At 38.9% G+C, this 23,450-nt stretch overlaps 3 protein-coding genes and 1 long non-coding RNA gene across 8 annotated transcripts in view; 2 read left to right on the forward strand and 2 right to left on the reverse strand.

Annotated features, from left to right (window-relative positions):
* The first annotated feature begins 345 nt into the window (after positions 1 to 345).
* Positions 346 to 7,908, forward strand: LOC129751421 (carboxypeptidase Q-like). Of its 2 annotated transcripts, XM_055746914.1 has the most exons (3): positions 346 to 1,495; positions 1,550 to 1,672; positions 7,674 to 7,906. In XM_055746914.1, exons 1-3 carry the CDS (start codon positions 348 to 350, stop codon positions 7,798 to 7,800), a joined length of 1,398 nt encoding a protein of 465 aa, XP_055602889.1. In that variant the 5' UTR covers positions 346 to 347; the 3' UTR covers positions 7,801 to 7,906. The 2 variants fall into 2 exon arrangements, with proteins under 2 accessions (XP_055602889.1, XP_055602890.1); XM_055746915.1 differs by lacking the exon at positions 1,550 to 1,672 and having other exon boundaries at positions 7,674 to 7,908.
* LOC129751417 (nucleolar protein 8-like) lies at positions 7,673 to 9,988 on the reverse strand. Its single transcript, XM_055746908.1, has 3 exons — positions 9,544 to 9,988; positions 8,905 to 9,485; positions 7,673 to 8,840 (listed from the first exon to the last, which is right to left on the reverse strand). The coding sequence occupies exons 1-3, from the start codon at positions 9,882 to 9,884 to the stop codon at positions 7,864 to 7,866; spliced, it is 1,899 nt and encodes a 632-aa protein (XP_055602883.1). The 5' UTR covers positions 9,885 to 9,988; the 3' UTR covers positions 7,673 to 7,863.
* Positions 9,989 to 11,401: 1,413 nt separating this feature from the next.
* LOC129751423 (uncharacterized) lies at positions 11,402 to 12,197 on the forward strand. The gene is made up of 3 exons (XR_008738703.1): positions 11,402 to 11,666; positions 11,731 to 11,822; positions 11,886 to 12,197. It is a non-coding gene; the product is annotated as an uncharacterized LOC129751423 (long non-coding RNA).
* Positions 12,198 to 13,203: 1,006 nt separating this feature from the next.
* Positions 13,204 to 23,450, reverse strand: part of LOC129751418 (protein peste-like) — a 71,019-nt gene continuing 60,772 nt past the window's right edge. For all 4 annotated transcript variants that reach the window (XM_055746909.1, XM_055746910.1, XM_055746912.1 and 1 more), the window contains exons 4-7: positions 23,032 to 23,238; positions 22,461 to 22,967; positions 14,845 to 14,918; positions 13,204 to 14,785 (exon numbers count right to left, since the gene is read on the reverse strand). In XM_055746909.1, the coding sequence (XP_055602884.1) occupies positions 14,377 to 14,785; positions 14,845 to 14,918; positions 22,461 to 22,967; positions 23,032 to 23,238 (1,197 nt within the window). In that variant the 3' untranslated portion in view covers positions 13,204 to 14,376. The remainder of the gene's footprint in view (positions 14,786 to 14,844; positions 14,919 to 22,460; positions 22,968 to 23,031; positions 23,239 to 23,450) is intronic.

Here is a 23,450-nt window from a genome sequence, read left to right on the forward strand (position 1 = left end):
TCTTTTTCAAAAAATTCATATTTTGAGCTTATGTCCTTTCTTTGATATCTCATGTTTTTCACCTTCAAAATAAAAAAGATTTTTTTTTTGTTTTCATATTTGAAATTCTTATTCAAAATACCTTTCCCCCCGATTACATCACAAGATAAAAAAAAAACGGAAAATCACCATTGCAACGATTTCCCCTGCAAAACATCTTGACCTGTCTGCCCGAACAATGTTGTACAAGATAACGACTGAAGGATTAAGATAAAGGGAGGAGTTCTTTAAATTTTTCTTCCAACAACCGATAGCAAGGTGTCAATCACTTTTTCTAAGTAGGTATATTCATTTCTCATCGGGACATCATGACGAAGCTACCGCTTGTAGTATTCTTGTCTTTGATCGTTCTTTCCGCTTCAGAAACCGCACCATGTGATCTACCTGAAGATTTCATTCAAGAAATCCACAGCTATCAGCCAATTGTCGACCATATCGTACAGGAAATTGTTAACGGTCGTTTTTCCGGCCAGACTTGGGAAGCGCTGGCAGAGCTGACCGATCGATTTGGGCCTCGGATGAGTGGAACACAACAGCTTGAAGATGCTATCGATTACGTTTTGGGAGAGATGCACAGCGACGGTCTGGATAATGTTCACGGGGAGCCAGCTTTGGTTCCCCGTTGGGTTCGGGGGTATGAACGAGCTCAGTTGTTAAAACCTTTCGAGAAGAATTTGCCACTCCTGGGGCTAGGATCATCAGTTGGAACTACTCAGAGTGGAATCCTGGCTGAGTTGGTTGTGGTGGAAAGTTTTACCGAACTAGAACAACTAGATGAGACGGAAGTGCAGGGAAGAATTGTGGTGTTCGCTCCCAAATGGGACGGTTACGCTTCGGCTGGCCGTTATAGATCTGCAGGTGCCTCTGCCGCTTCTAGGAAAGGAGCTGTGGCTACGTTGATCCGGTCAGCAACTCCCTTCTCTATTGGATCCCCTCATACCGGATCCCAAGTGTATGAAAAAGATGTTTTCCCGATTCCAACTGCCTGTATTACGGTTGAAGATGCTGAAATGCTCTTGAGAATTCATCGGAAAAATGTCACGATGAAGGTTCACCTTGTGATGGAAGATTATAATTCAGAGCCGAGCATGTCCCGAAACACCGTTGGTGAATTGCAGGGATGGATGCAGCGCAATAACTCGGTTGTCGTCGTTACCGGACACCTGGACAGTTGGGACGTTGGAGTGGGATCTATGGACGATGGTGGCGGAATTATGATAGCGTGGAAAGCATTGACATTTTTGAAGGCGATGGATTTGCAACCGAAGCGGACTATTCGCGCTCTTTTATATACGGCAGAGGAACAAGGCTTGGAGGGTGAACAGCAATATTTCGAAAGTCATTCCATTGAAGAGTTTAACATATTTTTGGAATCCGATACGGGCACTTTCGATCCAAGGGGATTCGACTTTGTGGGCAATCAGGAGGCAAGCTGCATTTTTCAACAAGTGGCAAAGTAAGTGTTGGCAGACTTGAAATGGATTGATTAAAATAGGTTAGTTTTTTTCAGACTGATGACTCCTCTAAATGCTACTTACGTTAATGCTATGGGGTCAATCGAAATGGGCCTACGATTTTTGGACAATGGCGTTCCAGGAGCTTTTCTGAACAATGCCAATGAAAAATATTTTTGGTAAGAGTTTTTTTTTCGTTACTGTTAATTTTTTTTTCCTCATTTAAAAATTCATTTGAGTCTCATTATCATATATTAACTTTTTTTTAGGCAATTGGAATTAATATTTTCACGAGCCTAATATTTAAATTAGTTTGTTCGTTCTTCTTTCAATTCTCTAGTTTCGAGTTTTCAGGCTTCCCTAGTTTGTCACTTACTCAAGCTTTAAGAGAGACCTTACCATTGAAGAGAATGTACATAAATACACCAAGGTTTTTTTACAGGGTTTTCAGGAATTAACACGGTTTTTGTACACGATTTTTGCGAATTAACACGGTTTTTGACAGAAAATAGTCCTTTTGGACGGGAAACACTTAGAAATTTTTGAAGTTGGGAATACCTTGGTTCTAAGAATAAGAACGTGAGACATGAGACCTGAGGCATGAGACCTGTGACCTGAGACCTGAGACATGACATCTGAGATCTGAGACACGAGACCTGCGACACATCACCTGAGACCTAAGACATGAGACAATACACATGAGACTTGAGTTCTGAAACATGAGACATGAGACTTTAGACCTGTGACCTGAGAAAAAAGACTTGAGACCTAAGACATGAGATCTGAGACCTGAGACCAGAGACCTGTCACATTAGACACCTGAAACATAAAACAAGAGACATACGACTTGAGAAATGCGACATGAAACCTGATACCTGAGACATGAGACATGTAACCTGAGACCTAAGACATGAAACATAAAACATGAGACAAGGTTCAGATCTCAGGCCTCATATCTCATGTCTCAGGTCTCATGTCTAATGTTTTATGTCTCAGATCTCATGTCTCAGGTCTCAGGCTTCATGTCGAAAGCCTCAGATCTCAGGTCTCAAGTCCTACGTCGCAGGTCTCAGGTCTCCTGCCTTAATTGACAGATCTCAAGTCTCAGGTACGAGTTCGCAGGTCTCAGATCTCAGATCTCATGTCTCAAGTCTGATGTCTCAAGTCTCAGGTCAATGGTCTTAAGTGTCAAGTTACATGTCCTATTGTTTCAAGTTTTATAGCTAAAGAATTTGAATGGTCTTTTTTATACGATTTTCGGGAATCAGCACCGTTTTTACATGGTTTTCGGGAGTCAACAAGATTTTTTTACGCGGTTCGTATATATCAGTGTAGAAAAATCCTTGGTGTATCTGATATTCCTTCTTTGCATTCTTAAAATTTCAGTTAATACGAGAACAAGTTCCCAAAATAAATTAAGATTCCAAATCTAGGGTTGAAACCGAATATTCTCATCAGATACTTACAAGTGCTTTTTTTTAAACTAGAATGGTGTGCATAGAATAAGCTCATTAACTCCATGTCTGCTAGGAGCAACCCCCTGGCAACTTGACGTTTCCCATACAAATCGCGTGTGCCAGTTTTTTCTGGTTCTCTGGTTCTGTCAAATCGAAAATCGAGCTACTCAACATGTCGAAAGGACCCATATTGAAATATGTTTTCTGTTACTGGTTCAATAACTAAAAAAAAGTTTTGAAATTAGAACTTTTTTCTATGTTTTATGTGAAGTGAATCTGTTTTCAAAAGTTTAGTCTAAGAAAACGAGTAGAGCGTTAATTTGTGTGTCCTACATAAGGTATAAAAGTTCTGGACTGCTTTAAATAAATTACTGATATCCAGTAGTTTTTTGGGACAAGTTTACCTTCCACCGAAACTGTTGAAGACACTCAAGCACAATAAATGTAAAATACAACACAACCCTATCAAACATTAAGAGATTTCCCTAAAGTGCGATGCATATGAGCATTTTAAATAACAAAACAATCACATTATCGCAGAACTTTTGCCATTTTATAGAAAAACTGTTCCTACACAATATATAAATCGGTAGAATATTGAACAAGATTAACAATTTTGGTTAAAACTTTTTTTTATTCATTCAAAAGTTATGAATTTGCCTGATTCTCACTACATTTAATAGTGTGCCCTTTCCATATGCATGACTCGGAAAGTATGTAAACAAGCGGCACACATGCGACATCTGCGATTTTGAAACAGACACACGAAACTCGACCAAACTGTCAAGTTGCCAGGGGGTTGGCTAGGAGTTATGAAAGTAGATTTCTTTCTCGCATTACAATTTTTAATGTAGTCTTGAGAAAAAAAAAAGAATAAAAATGACTTACCTCTTTTTTTTATTTTATGTTGATGTGTGCTGGCGTCACAGCATATCAGAAGTTTCAGGTGCTGTTCTCAGAATGTTCTCATCAATTCTACTACATTTTGGGCCTTATTCTGCGACGCGAATGAAGTGACTCGGAGTCACATTAGTCGTAGTCACGTGACTATAGTCGGGGTATTCCGAGAGGCGACTCACTCACGGTGACTAGTTCATTGCCTCGGTGGCTTGATGTTCATTTTGACGTTCCAGAGGCAATGAACCAGTTTCATCGGGTTCACCATGCGAACTGTCAAACATGTAAGGAACATTCAAAGCAGGTAGTGTGATATTCAATTTCTTGGATGACGTCACTATCCTGAAGTATTTTAAAATTGATACTGATTTTATGCATTTGTTATGCATCCAGCGTCTGACCCAAAGTAGGAATTAATTCTATATAAGTTTTTTTTAATATGCTCAGTGGAATTCAAATGGTCTATTGTTCTAGTTCAGGTTGAAGATTGGGATTTACATTTTTATACGTAATAAAATCTAAGATTAAGATCGAAAGTTCATATTGGAAATCTAGATCAAAATTTTTCTTCTGAATTCCGTATTAATTTTCTGCATTTAGTATTCAATTCAATTTAAATCCAAATTTAAATAGCTACATAATTTCCAATTTGAAGATCAGATTCAGATCTCAGACGCGAATCAAAATTTAACATTTTCGGATCAATTTAAAGTTTCGCGATTAACGTTCATTGTAATTCAAAACTGAGACAGTTTTATATAACAATATTTCAGATTCATATTGCAAATTAGGATTCAGATATATCTATACATCTGAACTAGACACATAATTCAGATTTACAGACTTCAGATTACATCTTAGGCACATGAAACCAGAGGCCCTCTGGCAAAGGGGTTAAGTTATAAAATAAAATACGCGCTTCAAAGATTTCGTTTTGTTCGTTTTCCGTTTATTTTTCGGAAAGTTTTTTTTCCGGTCAATAAAAAATGTATGATTTAAAAAATTCTTTAAAAATCCTTAAATTAACATTAGATTAAGATAAGTTTATGCGGAATCGATTTGCATCATCAAACTAAATTTTATGATTTCTGCACTACTATTTCAAACTAGAATTTCAGATTTTTTTTTCATATAATTTTTCAGTTTCAGGTTTCAAAGTTCCTCATAATATATACCCCATATTAGTCATATTCCTTGATTTAATTAAATTAAATTTAATTTAATTAATCAAATGAAAAATAATTCAAATGTCATTTTAAAGTTATAAAAAGGATTCATTTTTCAATAATTCGCAACTTTTTTTTCCAATTCTAGTTGTTTTCAGTTGATATCGTCAATTTTGATTATTTATGGAAAATGTAAGTTAATTTTCAATTTTTTAGCTCCTTTTTTTCAAAGTTCTATAATGCAAACGTAGCATACTTAATCATTGCTATAATTCAAATATGTTCTCGAATTAAAAAAAAAACATGTGTCACCAATTATTAAACGATTTTAGTTGAACATTAAAAAAAACTATTTCATATATTGATCGGATGTCATCATTGATAAAAAAATTGTGCCTGATAAACCCTATGGCAGTTGCAATCTAAATGATCTAAAATTCAGAAACCAAGATATGTTTATCATAAGCTTTGAAACAATCTCAAATTTTTATTTAAATATTTGAGTAATGCCAGGAATATGTTTTTCTTTGAATTATTTCTACCTGTAGTTTGGATTTAAATTACAAACTGACTGAATAAAGAATTGAACATATATGAACATAGTTATATATACATACTAATATTTTTTTAAAGTTATTAATTTTTCAATCCATGTACTAATACATATGCAAAACCGAAAATGTCTTACCTAAAAAAACAAGTAATTTTTATGGATTGACAGTTCGTTGAAGTTCATTCGAAATGACTTTCGCCCAACTTACGTACATTCTAAGGTGATGTAAATCAAATTATTTTCATGCAAAATTTTTCACACTAGTTTTAAAATTTTAAGTGTAAATTTTATGCTGAATATTTTATTTTGTGTTTACAATGAGCTATAACACTCTTATCAGCAAAAAAGTTGATTTTTTGTATGTTTAGGTTCAAACTAATTTTTAACAAAAAATATATGCTTCACCTCCCATTACATTGCATTGGTATTTACCGCTGTATTCATTTTCGATGAATCAAACGTAAGGAAAACAAGAGGAAGAACAAAACAAACAATAACATTCAAATTAGCGCTTCAAATCTATTCGCGTTTTCGCGTCGAGTTCCTGGAGCCGTACGGGAAATATGACCACCAATTTGACTCCTGCCTCCGGAGCCAGCACCGGAGTACATCGGAAAAAAAAACATTCTAGCCAAATAGAAAAAGGTAAGTTTCCATCAACTACTGTAAGGACGGACGAAACTATAATTTAGTTGATTCTACTTCATTAGATGCGACTGGATTCCAAGTAGGAACTTTCAACAGGCTAGAAGGTGATCGTCAGCGCGGTTTGGTCGTTTGGTCAGCGAGCGCAACAGTGTGGTCTTCCTCAGACCAAGTGGCACCCCGGACCACCGGAATAACATGAACAGGTGCTTTTGTCAGCACTCCAGGCCGCATCGAACTCTCCCGACTCGAATCTTGCTGGTATCGAGAAACACAGTGGAGAAGCCAACAAGGAAATGCTTTGTGGAAAATGAAGAACAGCAAGCAAATGTAAGTTCGTTAAATTTATATTAATAAAGTATTTAAAAAAATATAATTTTGTAAAATTATATCCGAAATCTCTTTCCTATGTGTGTGCATGCTCCCTTTAATAATGGCTCTAAAAATCATTCTACTAGGGAGAAATAAAACAATAAAATTAAAGGAATAATTTGAATAAAATTGAAATCTATAATTCTGCACGACCCTCTTGAAGACCTTTCTGTATTTCAAACGAAGAGTTCAATTTTGAGTATTTATTTCTAAAAACATTTACCCAAGAATACAAAAATGAAATCATAGAATTTAAAAAACTGCTTTTATTGCTTCCCTCTATGATTAGTTTTCAAATTTGGTCCTTTTTCATTGTTATTTTGTCAAAATAAAAAACCACTATCGATTTTTTTATGGAATTCAGCTGCTTTCTCCTTATTTCCTACCGAGTCACTTGCGAAATAGGTTACGACTGCAAAAGTCACTTGCCACCGACTTGAGTCACGCCATTCGCCTCTGGGAATACGGTGACAGTCAAAAAAAGTTCATTCGAGTCACCTAAAGTTCATTCAAGTCACGGCATTCGCCTGCTAGAATACGGTGACTCTAAAAATCGTAGTCACTTCACGTCATTCGCCTCGCAGAATAAGCCCCTTTGTTTAGTTAGATTGTCTCCAACAAATTCTGTAAATATGTACAATGATTTAGTGATTTTGTTTACCATAGCCAATCTTCATTCGTTTTTATTATCGATTCTTACCTTATTTTGTGAATCTACGGTTCCTAGCCCCGAAGACCAATTTTGGGATAAGGGAGCATTTGTTTATATAACAGATGATCTTGCTTTTCGCTTACAAAATTACTTTTCTCTTCGCTCTCCAGAAAGAGCAACACACCTCCCTGTTGATCTTCGTGATAGCTCAAGTATCACAAATTTTTAACTTTATCAACGTATCAACGACTTTTTGAAAAGTTTCAAGTTGTTTTGCTACCTATTTTTGATGTGAACTCGGATAGAATTTCTAATACACTGAATCTAAACACTAACAAGAGCCATAAATCAGCTTGAAAAATACATGAGAAATAAATTAAATATACAAAAATTCAGAATAATATGGGTGATGAACACAACTCTCTTTTCTTTTCACAGGTACCACCATTCGGAAGGTGACAGTATGCTGGTGGAAGATCCAAAGAGCCTCGACAAGTGCACCGCTCTATGGGCAGCAACTGCCTACGTGCTTGCCGATTTAAGTGTGGATCTCCCCAAATCCTAATCCAGTTGGGAGGCTTTCTCTACATTAGAAGCACTTTATACTAAGTGTCAATAAAAACAAATTTTATTTTCGTTTTCCCTTAACCAACTTCAAACCACGCTTAGCCCTCATCTGGTTGACTATTTTCGTTTCGCGCATTCGTCTTTTCTTGAAAATCTTCCGAATGTCCTTCACCTTCTCGTCCCGATCTGCCTTAACATCAACAGCCGTTGATTGAGGGTTGACAAATTCGGTGAAAAACTTCCTACCTTCTTCCAGACGGGCGTCGTTTGGCAGGAAGAAAAGGGTTTCTTTCCAAATACCCTGCCTCGAGAGGTATCCGGCTTTCTTTTTCTTTTTCTTTGCTTCAGCGTTTTCTGTAATTTGGGTTTCTTCAGGCGCTATTTCTGGTTCTTCCTCCGGGACATTTTGCACAGCTTCCGCCTCAGAAATGTCGTAATCATCGAAGCTTAATTTGTTATCATCTTCATTCGGTTCATCGTCATCTTCATTTTCTTCAAAGTCATCGTCATCGCTCTTTTTGCTGGATGCTCCAAACATAGCCAACAAACTGAATCCCGTTCCACTGCTACCGATGGCACTATTCAAGCCTTCCGAAACTTGATAGAACTTATCTTCTGTAACCTGGAATTCTTCCTCAGCCCGCACCGCTCGTTTAGCTTCCAGGATTTGTTCTTCCGTTAGCTTTTTCTTCTCCGGTTTCTCAACCTTTCGCTCTGCATTGCCCTTGACAGTTGCGGACGGATCAAAGCGTTGCATTGTTTTGGGACCACCAGCATCCGTCGAGCCCGTTTTGAATTGGGATCGATCTTGAATTTCTTTGCCCATTACTTTGGACAAAATTTCCAGCTGCTTTTTGCGTTCCTGGTTTTGTGCTTTACCCAGCTGTGGCTGTTGTTGGGAGTTCGTTTTCTCCAAGGCTTTCTTCTTCCGGCGCCCAGCAATTTCGCTGTCGTCGTCGAGGAACCTTTCGTCCAGCTTGAACCGAGAATCGCCATTGAATTGCGTTTGCATCTCGAATAAACGTTGACCTTTGACAGCTAAAAGATAAATGACAGAAAAATTAGTTTTGATTTAACTTAGATGAACTTGGAAATCACTTACTATTTTCAGCAAGTTGCCTCCGGAGTCCGAAATTTGCCCTGAACCCATCATCTTCCTCGCCGTCCTCGAAAAGTGCCAGTTTCGACTTCTTTCCAGGTTGACCGTCGTCTTCCTCACCATCATCGAAAACTATCTTATTTCGTTTCCCGGTCATATCTCCGGTCAGTGCGGCTTTTATGGCCAACTTCTGCTGCTCGTAAGCATCCGTTATCTTGCTCAAACCTTGCTTCCGCTTTTCGTCAGCCTGCTGCCCTTTGGAGTCTGGATCACGGTTAGTGGGAACCTTCCTACGATTTTTACTTTGATCGATCACCTCTGCCACCTGCCCAGTGATGGGTACGATTCTAAGTTTCCCATGTTCGATGTAGGTTTCCTGGTTCCATTTGCGAACCAGCTGATCATCTTCCGTCTTATTGGGCTGTTGACGCCTGTTCGGATCTATCGACGGTTTCCTTACCGGAGCAGGTTCTTCATCTTCACTCTCCGAACTGGATTCGGAGCTCGATGATGCCACTTCCTTGGCAATCGTTGGCAGGGCCGGAAGTTCCTGAGGAGCTTCTTCCTTTTCGGGTACCGATTTTCTGAAATTTACAATGATTTAAAACTACTGAATTCAAACGTCATAAATAATCTAATCACCTGTAAGGATCCAATGCCACGGCATTCTGTTTGGCCTGTTCGGCTTCTTCCCGTTCCCGCTTTAACCGATCCAGGAAGGATTCCCTGGCTTTGCTGACGTTAAGATAGACGCCCCGGTATTGTTGCTGTCGGAACTCGGTCAAACACTGACGCAGGGTTCGCTCATCCAGTTCAATGTTTACGAAAGCAAACGTGTCCACCGGTGCCGATGCATCTAGCGGGTTCGCTTTGCTTTTGAGATCGATGGCTCGCACCGGGCCGTATGAACCGAACTCTTGCCGCAAATCCTGTTCGTTGGTTCCGGCCGGGATGTTACCCACGAACAACCGGTGCAGAGGCATTTTGGAAGATAATTTCACACTTCACTCAATATATTCAAACTTAATCCCCGAGACCGATACGAAAAACCGGAATAATTTTTGTTTTTATTCCGCACGTGCTCCGACATTTGAACAAAAACAACACGAGCGGTGTAATTTTCAAATGCAGCGTTACGAGGCGTTACTAAATTCAAACATTTATTTACCCAGCATTTCGGAGCTAGGGTGACACTAAACGTGAATAAAAAATTAAATTCAGTTTAAAATAATTTCAAAAAAAGTTTTATATTATCAAATCTTCCAGTTTTTAATAAAATATTTATTTGATTCACTAAAAACCGTAGTTTCTCGCTCATTCTATCATAAAAGAAAACTTTATCTTGTCGTTGATTATGTAGGTTAATCTAAGAGTTGCATAAGTTTAGGCGTTGAATATATCGATGATATTGAAATAAGGCCCTTAGTATTTCAGAATTTCTATTTTGCCTACATTATGCCAACTAATTAAAATTACATTACATTTGTTTTTTTTTTAAATTTTTTCTATTTTTTCTCAGTACCTACAACTAGAAAAAAGTATAAAGCTAAGCTCGAAGTTGAGCCTTCCGTACAAGTCCCGTGGAATCTTTACTAGCTGAGTCAGGCTGTCTGCCTTTTCGGCTTTTAGTTGTTCAAAGATTAGCACAGTTAGGTATTCGAATTGCGGAGAAAAACATCGACCAATGCCTGCTATTAATTGAAAGATCCAAAAATGTATTTTAGACAACCACAAACACCACGGTTCCTAGTATTTGTCCACTCTCAAGACTCACAGATCGTGCGTGGAATGACAACCCACCAAACATCGATAACACACTCAGAAACTCCATTAAAGCAGGCAGTAGTAAGCGGGTCGTTCGTCCTAAGTTTCACGAACTTATATCCAGGAAATATTCCACACACAAGCAGATATATACAGACGGCTCTAAAAGCCACAACAAAACCGGAGCTGGTGTATATATACCACCCAGAAAGATTAGCCACAATTTACCAGCTGAATGCAGCATCTTTTCAGCAGAAGCATTTGCGCTAAATATCGCTGCTCAAGAAGTCAATAGAAATGAACCCACGCTCATTTTAGCAGACTCAGCCAGCTGTTTAGATGCACTCCTCAACGGAATTTCACAACATCCTTGGATTCAGTCTTTAGAAAACCACATTCGGAACCTCAATATAACGTTCACTTGGGTACCAGGACACGCCGGAATATCCGGAAACGAGGAAGCCGACACTGAACCAAATTGGGTGATTAAATTTATAGGGTCGTTTTAATAAATCTTATTAATCACAGTCAAATTTTAGCTATTAAATTATCCTTTAAAAAATATAGGAAAATCCAATAAATTGTATCTGCCTCACTCAATTGGTGAAATGCAAAGGACAATCCATTAATTATTAAACCAAATTGGGCTATGAAATTTATAGGGTCAATCTAATAAATCTTATCATTCAGTGTGTGATAGAAGCTAACGATAAGTCCATTACGAAATATAGAAAAATCCAATGAATTTTAGAAGCTCGTTATACCTAATAAAACATATATGAATTTCCTATACATTTCATCATTCTGAAGTTAGAACACACGTTGGCGTGCCTGAGTCGTGATCCGCATCAATCTCTGTTAATTTGTTTGGGAAACATAAACCCAGAAAAACGATTGTTCGTGTTTTGTGCCAGTAGTAATTATTCGCCGGAGGATTTTACCAGCTGAGTGGCAGCAAAGATAACTTTTCATCGCTGTGATATAAGCAAACATTTACGAACGTAAGTTAGAAAAGTGGAATGGCTGAACTACTTGGTGTTTATATTTCAATATCTATTCTAACAGGTAAAACAAGGTAAAATAAGGGACAGCAGCGGAGGAAAACAGATTCGAACTTTAGCGAGAATGCGCACGGTTCCATTCTTCGCCATGCACAGGTACCTAATTCATTTTTTAAAACATAATTCGTTTGAAACTTAATGCGGATTTTTTTTTTTCAGGAAACATAAATCCACCCGAACAATAGCACCCAATCCGCTGAATCTGGATCTATGTACCAGCCAGGATAAACATGCATCAGGCATGAAACTGCGTCCCACCATTCAGAACAAGTGTTTGAAGTTCAGTGCAGTGTAACTTTTTTAATATCTTGATTTGTTATAATAAATGTCTGAATCATATAATTTTGGTTAAATTTGTTTATTTGGATAAATAAGATGAGAAATAGAAATTAAATTACAGGCATATTTGATTTCAATGATGGAACCATTCATTACACTAGTTTAAATAATAAATCGTAATAATTTTCCTATCTATATCATTCATTGAAAATTCTGATAAAATAAATCATTTGTCTTGTGATAAAAAGTATTGGATTTTCCTTTAGTGCGAAAACACTAGAATTCCCAATAAACCTTATAGCCGGATTTTGTTCAGTGGATGAATGTGCCAATATTGCACGCAACAGTACACCTCCAGCTAGTTCCAGAATACCTGCGCAAGACGCTATACGCACCATCAAAACCAACATGTGGTGGACATGGGAAAACAAGTGACGTTCAAATCAATCATTCCTAAGGCAAAACAAATATTCACCATCAAAATACATAGACCGGAAATGTCCCTCGGACCAACGTGTCATTACAAGATTGAGGATAGGCCATACAAGACTGACCCATGCATACCTGTTCGATAAAAGTTCTCCGCCTATATGTCAATTCTGCGGCGTAAAAACTACTGTGCAGCACATTCTGACCAACTGTCATGGATATAAAGAAGCTCGTGAGAAAAACAACATTAGGGGAAGTGTTTTTGAAATCTTAAAAAATGATGAGTCACGTGAAAAATCGCTGATAAAATTTCTAAAAGAGTGTAATCTTTATAAAGCTCTGTAAATTGCATTTTACATGACACGAATGCCACGAAGATGGTAAAGTGTCACTAATAAAACTTAATAATAAATAAAGCTAAGCTATAGTACGAATGTCGCCTTTATTTATGCAACCAAAAGATTTTTTCAATGCAATAGCTCATGATTCGGCTTCTTCAAAAGCTCATGATCAACAAACTGGACAGAATGAGATTCCCAATTTAGCTGGTTAAATGGCTCGACACATATTTTTGAGGTCGAATTGCATTGTTAGACAGGTTCATACCGAATATTCTAACTTAACTGTTGTTTTTGAGGTTCCCCAAAGGAGGTCGTCTAAGCCCACTTTTATTACCTTCATGCATAAACGACTTTATATCCGGGAATATTCGAAGACAATAATTAAATTTTGGCAGATTTGAAATAAAAAGAAAAAAAAAACTTGACTGTTTATTTTAAAATAATACGTTCGAATCGATTTTTATTCAGATAAATTGGATAAATTCAACAATGCTTCCGTGTTACATCCATCGTCACAACACAAGTCAACAAGTCCTCACACATTATCTATACTTAAACCCAAACTGCTATGCTAATGTAATGTTGATTTGTTCACCGTGTGTTTATAATGTAGTAAGACTGACTAATACGCTAATGGAAATCTTCTTTAGGACTAAGTTTTTTTTTATATCGCAACCGCAATATCTTCTCGATCTGATTTACAAATGTATAAAGGCATGTGTAGTGTATGTGATAAACGTTTTTCTTCTTAGTAAATTTGTAGATACCACAGTATTGCTTTACATTTTTATCTTGTCTTTGGAATCAAAGATATTTCTTTTTTAACTTTTTTAATATTCTGAAGAATGTCTTTCTTCGCATTAACTGGCACTGATCTCTCACTTGAATGTTTTATTTTAGAATTGTTTTTTTCTTCTGCTTTACAACTTTATTACGTACGCTGCTGATATGACACAAAAATTTATTTAAAAAAAAAGTTTGTTACAAGAACGATTCGCATTGATCGTTCCTTGAAAGTGGAACTCTTATTATATTTAGGTATTGTCAGCATCTGAGAGAGTTAGTATGAAATCTATCGTTTGTGTCTGATCCTTGGAAGTATTTTTCAACGAATAAGTAAGTTTTTATTTCACAGAAGTATAGCGTTCCTAAGCTGCCAGTTTGAATCGACTATCACGATAAAAATAAGGCGAACGAAATAGATTTTTTTTTAAATTTTACCTTCAACTTAACAATGTATGTAGTTGGATATATTTTTTAACAAAATATTTCTTGTGGAACTTTTTCGTCAACAATCTGTTAACGATTTCCCATACCAGAATACTCTGCTAACCTGAATTGCGATCAACTTTAAGTCGTTTGAACGCTGCAATGGGACGCCAATTTTCTGGACAAAGACTTAACGCACTAAATTGCTAGTAACTAAATTCAGAGAACTGATTTGTCCTTCACGATTTAAAGCTCTGGACACGAAAGTTGCTCTTAAAATCGTAAGAGGAAGTCTTTTTGGTTTTCAGCACACATACATATAGGATGGAAGTGGTTCTAGCCCATCGACCTGTCGAAAATTGCTCGGCTCTGTCCTCTATGCAGGAGGACTCTCACGTCTTGGTGGTTCCATTTTCCTCCACTAGCCGGACCGATTTGCTTTCGATCAGCGGATGCGCCTCGACGATCTTCCCTTTGTCACTCCGATGATTATGATGATGAATTTCTTTCATCTCCTTTTCCGGTATGAGGATTGCCGTTTTGGCAAGGTTTTGCTTCAGCAGCGTTTTGTCGGCGTTGATATCGTTGACGATGTCTCGCCGCCGTCGCCAAATGTAGCTTTCCAGGGGAAGCCAAGCTAGGAGCAGGGTACCGATTACTAGCAGCACTATCCCGATGACCCGAGCCGTGGCCGGTATGCTTAGGGCCTGGCCGATTTCGCCCGCGAATTCAGGCTGCATGACCACGTGCTGCTCGAACCACAACACCGGCAGGAATACCTTTTTCACATTTGAAAACAATCTGAAACAGTAGAATTTCAGTTCAGTATGATTCCCAGAGATAAGTTTGATAGAACTTACGCTACATTAGGTTGCGGCTCAATTAATAAGTTGAGCTGAAATCTTGCTGCTACATCCAGCGGAATTCCTGTAGTCTAGAATAAGAAAATACGGAAAAATTATTATAAAACTTAAGTTTTGGTTGATGATGTATATTTTTAACTTCAAAAAAGAAAAAAATGGATCTCTGAAATTTTGCCACTTTATAGAAGAGAATCTTTATTTTTCTAATGTACTATTCATGAAAAAATCGGTCGGGAGGGTTGCTCGAGAATAACTTTCAAACAAAGCACTCGTTTTGAAATAAAAATTCCATTTAATAACGATTTTAAAACAAAAAAATAGAACTTCAAATTTTAGAGCTTAAATGTATTGAGATTCAACATTGAGTTTTCTTACCACTGATGAAAGCACTCTTGGTCCCGTAGGTGTTCAATCGAATGGGAACATACAGTTGAAGGTCCTGGTTTTTCAGACCATGGGGACTCTCACTAAGAGGAATAGCTTCCAGTAACCTCAATCGATTCACGATGTCAGTAGATCGGCGGCAAAACTTAGGGCGTAACGCAAAAAGCGTCGCTGGATAGCCTCGAGCCGCTCGGTACCGTTCTGGTAGTAGGGACACCAGACAGCTGATGCGTATTCGAGGATGGATCTAACTATGCTGCAAAACAGGCTCTTCAGACAGTACACGTCCTTGAAGTCCTTGGCCACTCGAAATAAAAATCCAAGACTTCTAGACAGGCTTCATTTTGCTCATCTTGAACAAAAGGAGACAGTGAACTTTTTCGCTCCGAATAATTGTGAGCTTATTTTTAATGAGCATTTCATCCTCCGCTGCTGAGAGAGCAGGGAGAATTTTTTTCTCAAACGAATGATCACTCTTCTACTGACAGAGCATTGTTGGTGTGTGGCTCTGAAAACAAAACAAAAAAATTACACATGAAATTTGGTCGTTTCACTAAATCACGTGGACAGCTTTAATATGTGATTTGACCGTCCTCTTTCTACGTGGAATTATGGAATATTGGCCTCAGAATTTGTCAACCTGCTTTATTGTTGGGGACGTTTAATAATTCTGGCATGCTTTTATATCTGATTTTGTAAACAAAGAGGTAATTAAAGATTTACACATTTGTTTCACATTATTTTCAGCCTTTTAGCATTTACAACTTTGCTCGGTCGTTTATTTCTCAGCCAGTTACTGAGAAGCTAACGAACATTTCTCCCTGCGAAAATGAGATTGGGTGACTGCGTGATTGAAATATCTCCAACAAAATGTGGGTTGCTTGATCGTTTAAAGTGCGAGAAAGCATGTTTCTCCCAGGCGTTTGACAAGGAGATGAGAAAAAGTGAGCAAAAATCAAGAGAATCGCAGAAGCCTGCTTCTAGAAGCTTTGTCGACGACGTAGTTCATATGTGTTTTGAACTCCAGCTTATGGTCAAGTATTACGCCCAGATCATTGATGTGGTCTACCCGCGCAATGGACTCATCTCCTGAGTAATACTACGCACAAAAAGCCTGCCGTCTTCGTGAGAAACTGATGACAGAACATTTACTGCGATTCAGAGGCAGGCAGTTGATGTCGCACCACTGTGCAAATAGATTGAATTGGCTGTGAAGTAAATCACTGTCGTCCGGACCGTTTATGGTGTTGAACAATTTAAGATCATCAGCATAACAAAGTTTCGAGGCGATTAAGAAAATAATCGGTCCTAGGTTACTACCTTTGGGCATTCCGGAGGAAGCAGATAACAGGCTTGAGAGAGTATCCTTTGCTAACTGTCAATTTACATCCAGTTAAGTAACTGCGTAACCAGCCAAGTAATCTCCACAGAATCCTAAGCGTCCAGACTTACCAATGGCAATATCGTTGTTCACCTTATCTTATGCTGCTGACAAATTGGTATAAATGGCGTCCGTTTCAGACTTAGCAGCAAAACTTTCGTGCACATAGGAGGTGAAGGTCAACAGGTTGGTTGGCGTGGAGCGTTTGGGTATAAATCCGTGCTGATCGATTGAAAAATTTTGTTTACAATACGAGAAAATCGGATGCATGTCGACTAATTTGAACAGTTTGGAGATTGCACATGAAGTGGAGATTCCTCTATAGTTGTTGATATTTTTCAGATCCCCCTTTTTATGGACCGGGAACATTTAAACCACAGTGAAGGGTAGGTGGCTCTAAACACCTTACTCGTTGCGCCCCTGCGGACATCTGTTTTATAGGACAGTCGTCCGGCATTTTAACAACATGTTTATTAATTTTTCATTGTTTAAATTATCCTGCAGACTAATATCTTAAAAACTAAGAGAATCTGTTTAAAACTAATTTAAAACTTCGCTTACTTACATATGCTAAAATGGAACAGATGGTACACTAAATTGAAACGTTCACAACGTTTATCAATCGGATGGTTTCTTCCATAAGTATTACGGTGGTAAGGTATCCAGAGAAACTAACCCGTTGTAGAATGTATGCTGAGTCAATGCGTTAGGTGGCTAGGTTTATCAAGGCACATCTTTGCTCATATGGAGGAAGCCGAAGCGGTTTATTCCAAGGGAGACGACGTAGAGCGTACCTAATAAAACTACGCTGAACATGTTCGAGGCGGTAGCATTGTGCCCTCTGATTGGGTGCCCACACCTGTGCAGCATACTGCAAGATGCTACGTACCGAAGAGCAGTAGACGGCTTTCAGAACGTAAATGTCATCAAAATCGCATGTGTTTCGACGCAGAAATCCGAGAGTTGCGGATCCTTTAGCTGCGGTATACGCAATGTGCCGGGCAAATGTTATCCTGTTATCAATTTTTACACCTAAGTCCAGAATAGACACTCTAAGCTCTCTCTGCAAATTGGAATTCAAAAATGAGAACACTACGTGCACGGAAAAAAATGGACAACCTTAAAATTTTAGTGTTTGCCAGCATTCCGATAAAGTGACACCAGTTATCAAGTCTATCAATATTGGTTTCCAAGGCAAGGCAATCGACTTTACTGACGGCCTTTCTGAAAAGCTTCAGATCGTTGGCGAACAGGAGTGTATCACATTGAATCGTGGCACTCAAGTCATTCACGAAAATGATAAAAAGCAGCGGTCCTAGAGGTGACTTCCCTGAGAAACTTCTGACAGGGTGACAAATGTCTTCGAGCATGTATTTTTTTAGTTTCGTGTAAGCGTGGCGATGTGATAGGTACGACGAAATCCACTCGGGCAACCAGGTTGGAAAGCCAAGTTGATCCATCTTTGGTATTAGTATCTTGTGCGGAACACGGTCAAACGCCTTCGCAAGGTCGATGTAAATAGAATCAACTTGACAGCCTTTCTCCAAATTGTTACTTATCGAGCTCACGTAACACATTAAATTGGTGACAGTTGACCTTTTTTTAACGAAACCATTCTGAGAATCGAAGATCAAAGGTTTGGCATCAGCGTTCAGTCGTCCATGTATAAGAACTTAAAATATTTTAGAAATCGAACTCAGTGGCGAAATTGATCGGTACTTTTCGATGCAGTGTGTATTTCCCGATTGGTAGAATGGAGTGATGGCTGCAATTCGCCAGATGCTTGGAAATACTCTTTCTTTCAGTGATCGATTGAAAAGACAGCAAAAATCACCACTTTCTGAATTCTGGGTCGCCGTAGAATCATACGAGCTCATGGTTCATCCTTCGCCTTCTCACTCCGCCAGAGATGGTTCTTCACATTCGTCGCTCGAATACTGCGGGTGTGCGCAGGTCCTCATCGAGCAATATCCACGTCTCGTGCCCGTACAAGACAAACGGTCTAATGAGCGTCGTGTACAAGTTGCACTTAGTGCGAGGGCTAAGTCTTCTCGACCGCTGTTGCTTGTGGAGTCCATAGTAGTAGGCACGACTTCCGCTGATCATTCGCCGTCGAATGTCACGGCTGGTGTTATTGTCTGCGGTCATCAGTGAGCCGAGATAGACAAAGTCTTCTACTATCTTCACCTCGTCACCGTCGATCGTGACCTTGTTATTACTAGACAAGCGGGTTCAGTCGGTCTCGGATCCGCAGGCCAGCATGTACTTCGTCTTGGACGTATTAATCATCAACCCAATCCTTCCTGCTTCGCGTTTGAGTTGCGGTAGTATAAGTTGACTGGATCTGTTGAAAATCGTGCCTTGCATTTCGCCCACCTCTCGTTGAATAACACCTAGCCCCACGTTGAACATCATGCAGGATGAACCAACGAAATCCGTACACAGTGTGTGTATGGATTTAACCGACACTTGGTCACCTCACACGAGCGTGTACGCGAGTTAGCCAGTCAGTCAGCGAGTGCGAGCGGGCAGTCAAGTGATCCGGTAGTTTCACTACGGAAGGCTAAACCGGCCTGCACATTTGGCGACCGTGGTAGGTATATGCCAATCAAATTGTGTTTCGTTGCAAAGTTTGGAAAAAAAAATATCGAGCCGAATAAAAACAAACATCGTCAAAGTTACACACGCTTAGAAAGTTCTACCCATAGTTGGAAAAAAAATAAGTAGTTTTAATATAATTGAATTATAATTAAAGTTCAAAAGTGAAACAGACTTAATTTCAAATGTGGTGAAATGCTGTTCAGAAAAGAAAATATAAAGAAAAATAAATGAAAAACTGGTAAATTCTTAAAAATGAAACCACCAGCTAGCGAGTTCGGAAGACTGTTTGGTGATATAAAATTATATTCAAGCGAGTTGAGAGGACAGCTTGGTGATCAAGCGAGTTGAGAGGACAGCTTGATAGAAATTGAATAACACCAATGAGCGAGTTGAGAGGACAGCTTGGTGATCAAGCGGGTTGAGAGGACAGCTTGATAGAAATTGAATAACACCAATAAGCGAGTTGAGAGGACAGCTTGGTGATCAAACGGGTTGATAGGACAGCTTGATAGAAATTGAATAACACCAATAAGCGAGTTGAGAGGACAGCTTGGTGATCAAGCGGGTTGAGAGGACAGCTTGATAGAAATTGAATAACACCAATAAGCGAGTTGAGAGGATAGCTTGGTGATCAAGCGGGTTGAGAGGACAGCTTGATAGAAATTGAATAACACCAATAAGCGAGTTGAGAGGACAGCTTGGTGATCAAGCGGGTTGAGAGGACAGCTTGATAGAAATTGAATAACACCAATAAGCGAATTGAGAGGACAGCTTGGTGATCAAGCGGGTTGAGAGGACAGCTTGATAGAAATTGAATAACACCAATAAGCGAGTTGAGAGGATAGCTTGGTGATCAAGCGGGTTGAGAGGACAGCTTGATAGAAATTGAATAACACCAATAAGCGAGTTGAGAGGACAGCTTGGTGATCAAGCGGGTTGAGAGGACAGCTTGATAGAAATTGAATAACACCAATAAGCGAATTGAGAGGACAGCTTGGTGATCAAGCGGGTTGAGAGGACAGCTTGATAGAAATTGAATAACACCAATAAGCGAGTTGAGAGGACAGTTTGGTGATCAAGCGGGTTGAGAGGACAGCTTGATAGAAATTGGAAAAAAACACCAACAAGCGAGTCGAGAGGACAGCTTAATAGAAATTGAATAACACTAATCGCGAGTTGAGAGGACAGCTTGGTTATCAAGCGGGTTGAGGGACAGCTTGATAGAAATTAGGAAAAAAAACAGCGGGTTGAGAGGACAGCTTGATAGAAATTGAAAAAAACACCAATAAGCGAGCTGAGAGGACTGCTTGAAATAAATGAAAAAACCGAAAAAGGTAGTTGAGATGACGCTTATCAAGCAGGTTGAGAGGAAAGCTCAATATTAATTTAAAAAAAAAAACATCATTGAGTTTATATAGATTGAAAACTCAAGAGTGATGTGAGGACTGCTTGAAAGAAGTTACTTTTGAAAGTCAGTGTAATTTATTGTAGAGAAGTAGATTCAAAGGACAGCTTTCAAAGAGATATTGAAAGATCACGATGAAACAGATGTGAAAGTAAAGCTGCAACATTGTGAATTTAATAGGATTTGAACCAATTTAACGATTTGAGAGAACACTTCAAACATTTTTTAACTTAAAAAGAATAGAAGAAACCGCTAACCGCAGAAACATGAATGGGCTTGGCCTATACTCTAAAAGCATGAACAGCTTGAAATTGGAAAGCGAGTTAGAATGTCTCTTGAAATGAAAAAAATGCGAAACATTTTATTTGTATACAAAAGAAGGGGATAAAAGGACAACTTGTAGTAAATATATTTAAAAAATTAACTTACTGATATTTGAATTGATAAATACAATATGCTTTGAGAGCGAGTAACTGTACTTTGCATAGAAAATTGTAACAGGGCACGAGAAACGATTTCAAAATTTCCTGGAACGGTGTATTTTATTAAAAATAAATTGCATAAGAAAAATATGCCACGGTAGCAACAAAAGCTTTCAAATATTTGTTGATTGATGTTGTATTTATTATAACTAAACAAAAGACAATCAAGCAAAACTGTAAACAATTATCGGGCGACAAGGTTCAAGATCATTATGATCCTATTGGCGTGTGATCTTAGATTGTACTTGCAAAATTTTCTTGTGCTTCGAGATCCTTTTATGGTCAAGCTTGCTGCATATCAAATGACAAATATTTTGGCTATCAGGGTTTTTTTTTTTAATATTTAGCTTGGGATAGGAAGGGGATGTGTGTATGGATTTAACCGACACTTGGTCACCTCACACGAGCGTGTACGCGAGTTAGCCAGTCAGTCAGCGAGTGCGAGCGGGTGAGCGTGATAAGCACGACAGCGCGTAGTTGTCCCGGCCAGACACAGTCAAGTGATCCGGTAGTTTCACTACGGAAGGCTAAACCGGCCTGCACACACAGCACTGCGTTCTATCCATCGTCGCCTTGATCAATCTGGTCAGCTTCCCGAAAAAACCATCCTCGTTCATGATTTTCCATAGCTCGTCACGGCCGATCGTGTCGTATGCGGCTTTGAAGTCGATGAATAGATGATGCTTAGGGACTTGGTGTTCATTTTTGGAGGAGGACAGTGATCGCGCGGTTGTACTCTCAGTCCAATCTGTCACCCTTCTTGTAGATGGGGCATATTACCCCCTTCTTCCAATCCTTCGGTAGCTGTACTGTGTCCTAGATCCGAACCATCAACCGGTGTAGGCAATCAGCAACTTTTGCGGGCCCATTTTGACGAGTTCAGCTGCGATGCCATCCTTCCCACTCGACAGCTATTCAGCTGGCAAATGGCTTCCTTAACTTAACTCGTCATTCTCTCATGACAGCGTATTTTCTCTAATTTGGCTCTCAAACAACTTTACCTCTTTGGCACAAAAGGCCTTCATATAATTTGTGTTGATAATTTTTTTGTTCATATTCTCCAGAAAAACCAAGCACAAAAAACGAAGAAAACTACATCAACGATATCATAACGCAGCTGAGATACTTAAATATATATGAGACAAAAAACTACTGTATTATTAGCGAAAATTTGAAATGAAAAACAAAAGAAGTCCGCAAAATTTTTTTAGAAAAAATCACAATTTAAAAAAATGTTTCGTTGATAGAATTTTCATTAATAGGCGAGAGTCTCTTCAATAATATGCCAAATTTTCAAAGATGCAAAGTTGATTTTTGTTCTAAAAAATACAACATGAGAAAACATAAAAAAAACACTCACCGGTTCCATTGTCATGTAGAACTGATGTTTACTTTTATCGGGATTCAGTCCCTCAACCTGATTGAGATAGAACTCATCCGCTCCGTAGAAATGCGGGAACGACATGAAAACAGGAGAACCGAACCGACAGGAAGATATATTCAGCACCCCAGATGGAACGATTTCACCCTCACTGAAGCAAATCGTTTCCGGAAACTGTGTTCCATTGTCCACCGTTCGTGGACCTCCGGCATATTTAAAAGCCTTGATTCCGTGAACTTCTTCTTCCGATTCAAAGTCCAGTGGCAAACTGCGGCACATGTCCGGCGTAAATAGTTGAATGGGCACATCTTTGCTCAGATTTGGCGGATAAAACTCCCCAGCTGATCCATTCAGCATACCACACTCGTTGGCAAAGAAATCCGTACGAGGTTTGTAATTCCATTCCGCCATAGAACCTATCTTGAAGATGTCATCCACCCCGGTGTGAACGTTATAGTGTCCAATCAGATCTGCTGAGTTGTTTCTCTGTAAAATAAAACAAATAAATTCGTCTATTTTCCATAGAAAAAAAGTGGCTCTAAATACCAACCGTATAGAACCACCCGACCCGATCGAAGGGAACCTCGTCTGCGTTGTAGAACTGCTTCGCCATCAGGACCATGTCGTCCTCGTACCCGTCGAAGAGGAGCTCGGCGGCCGTTTTGACCACGTGCACCTGGTGCTCGTACAGGCCCAGGCCCATGGAGATGCCCTTCTGCAGGATGTAGCTCGAATGGCGCGCTTTGGCCGCTGCCGACTGGAATGAGAGCAGAAAGGAGAGAACATTGAAGTTTAAAGTTTAAAATCTTACTTAATTTCATGATGAAAAAACTTATTTAAAATCACAACATAGAGTTCTAGTTAAGGGAGAGTTTTAATTCTTTTACCTGGATCTCAAACGTAAAACTTCATTGCAGGTGTCATCAAATGGCGCTAGGAATCGAGATTCAGTGAAGATAGATTGTAGGA

The sequence above is a fragment of the Uranotaenia lowii genome, chromosome 3 (assembly GCF_029784155.1).
Source record: "Uranotaenia lowii strain MFRU-FL chromosome 3, ASM2978415v1, whole genome shotgun sequence".
NCBI classification, from domain to species: Eukaryota; Metazoa; Arthropoda; class Insecta; order Diptera; family Culicidae; genus Uranotaenia; species Uranotaenia lowii.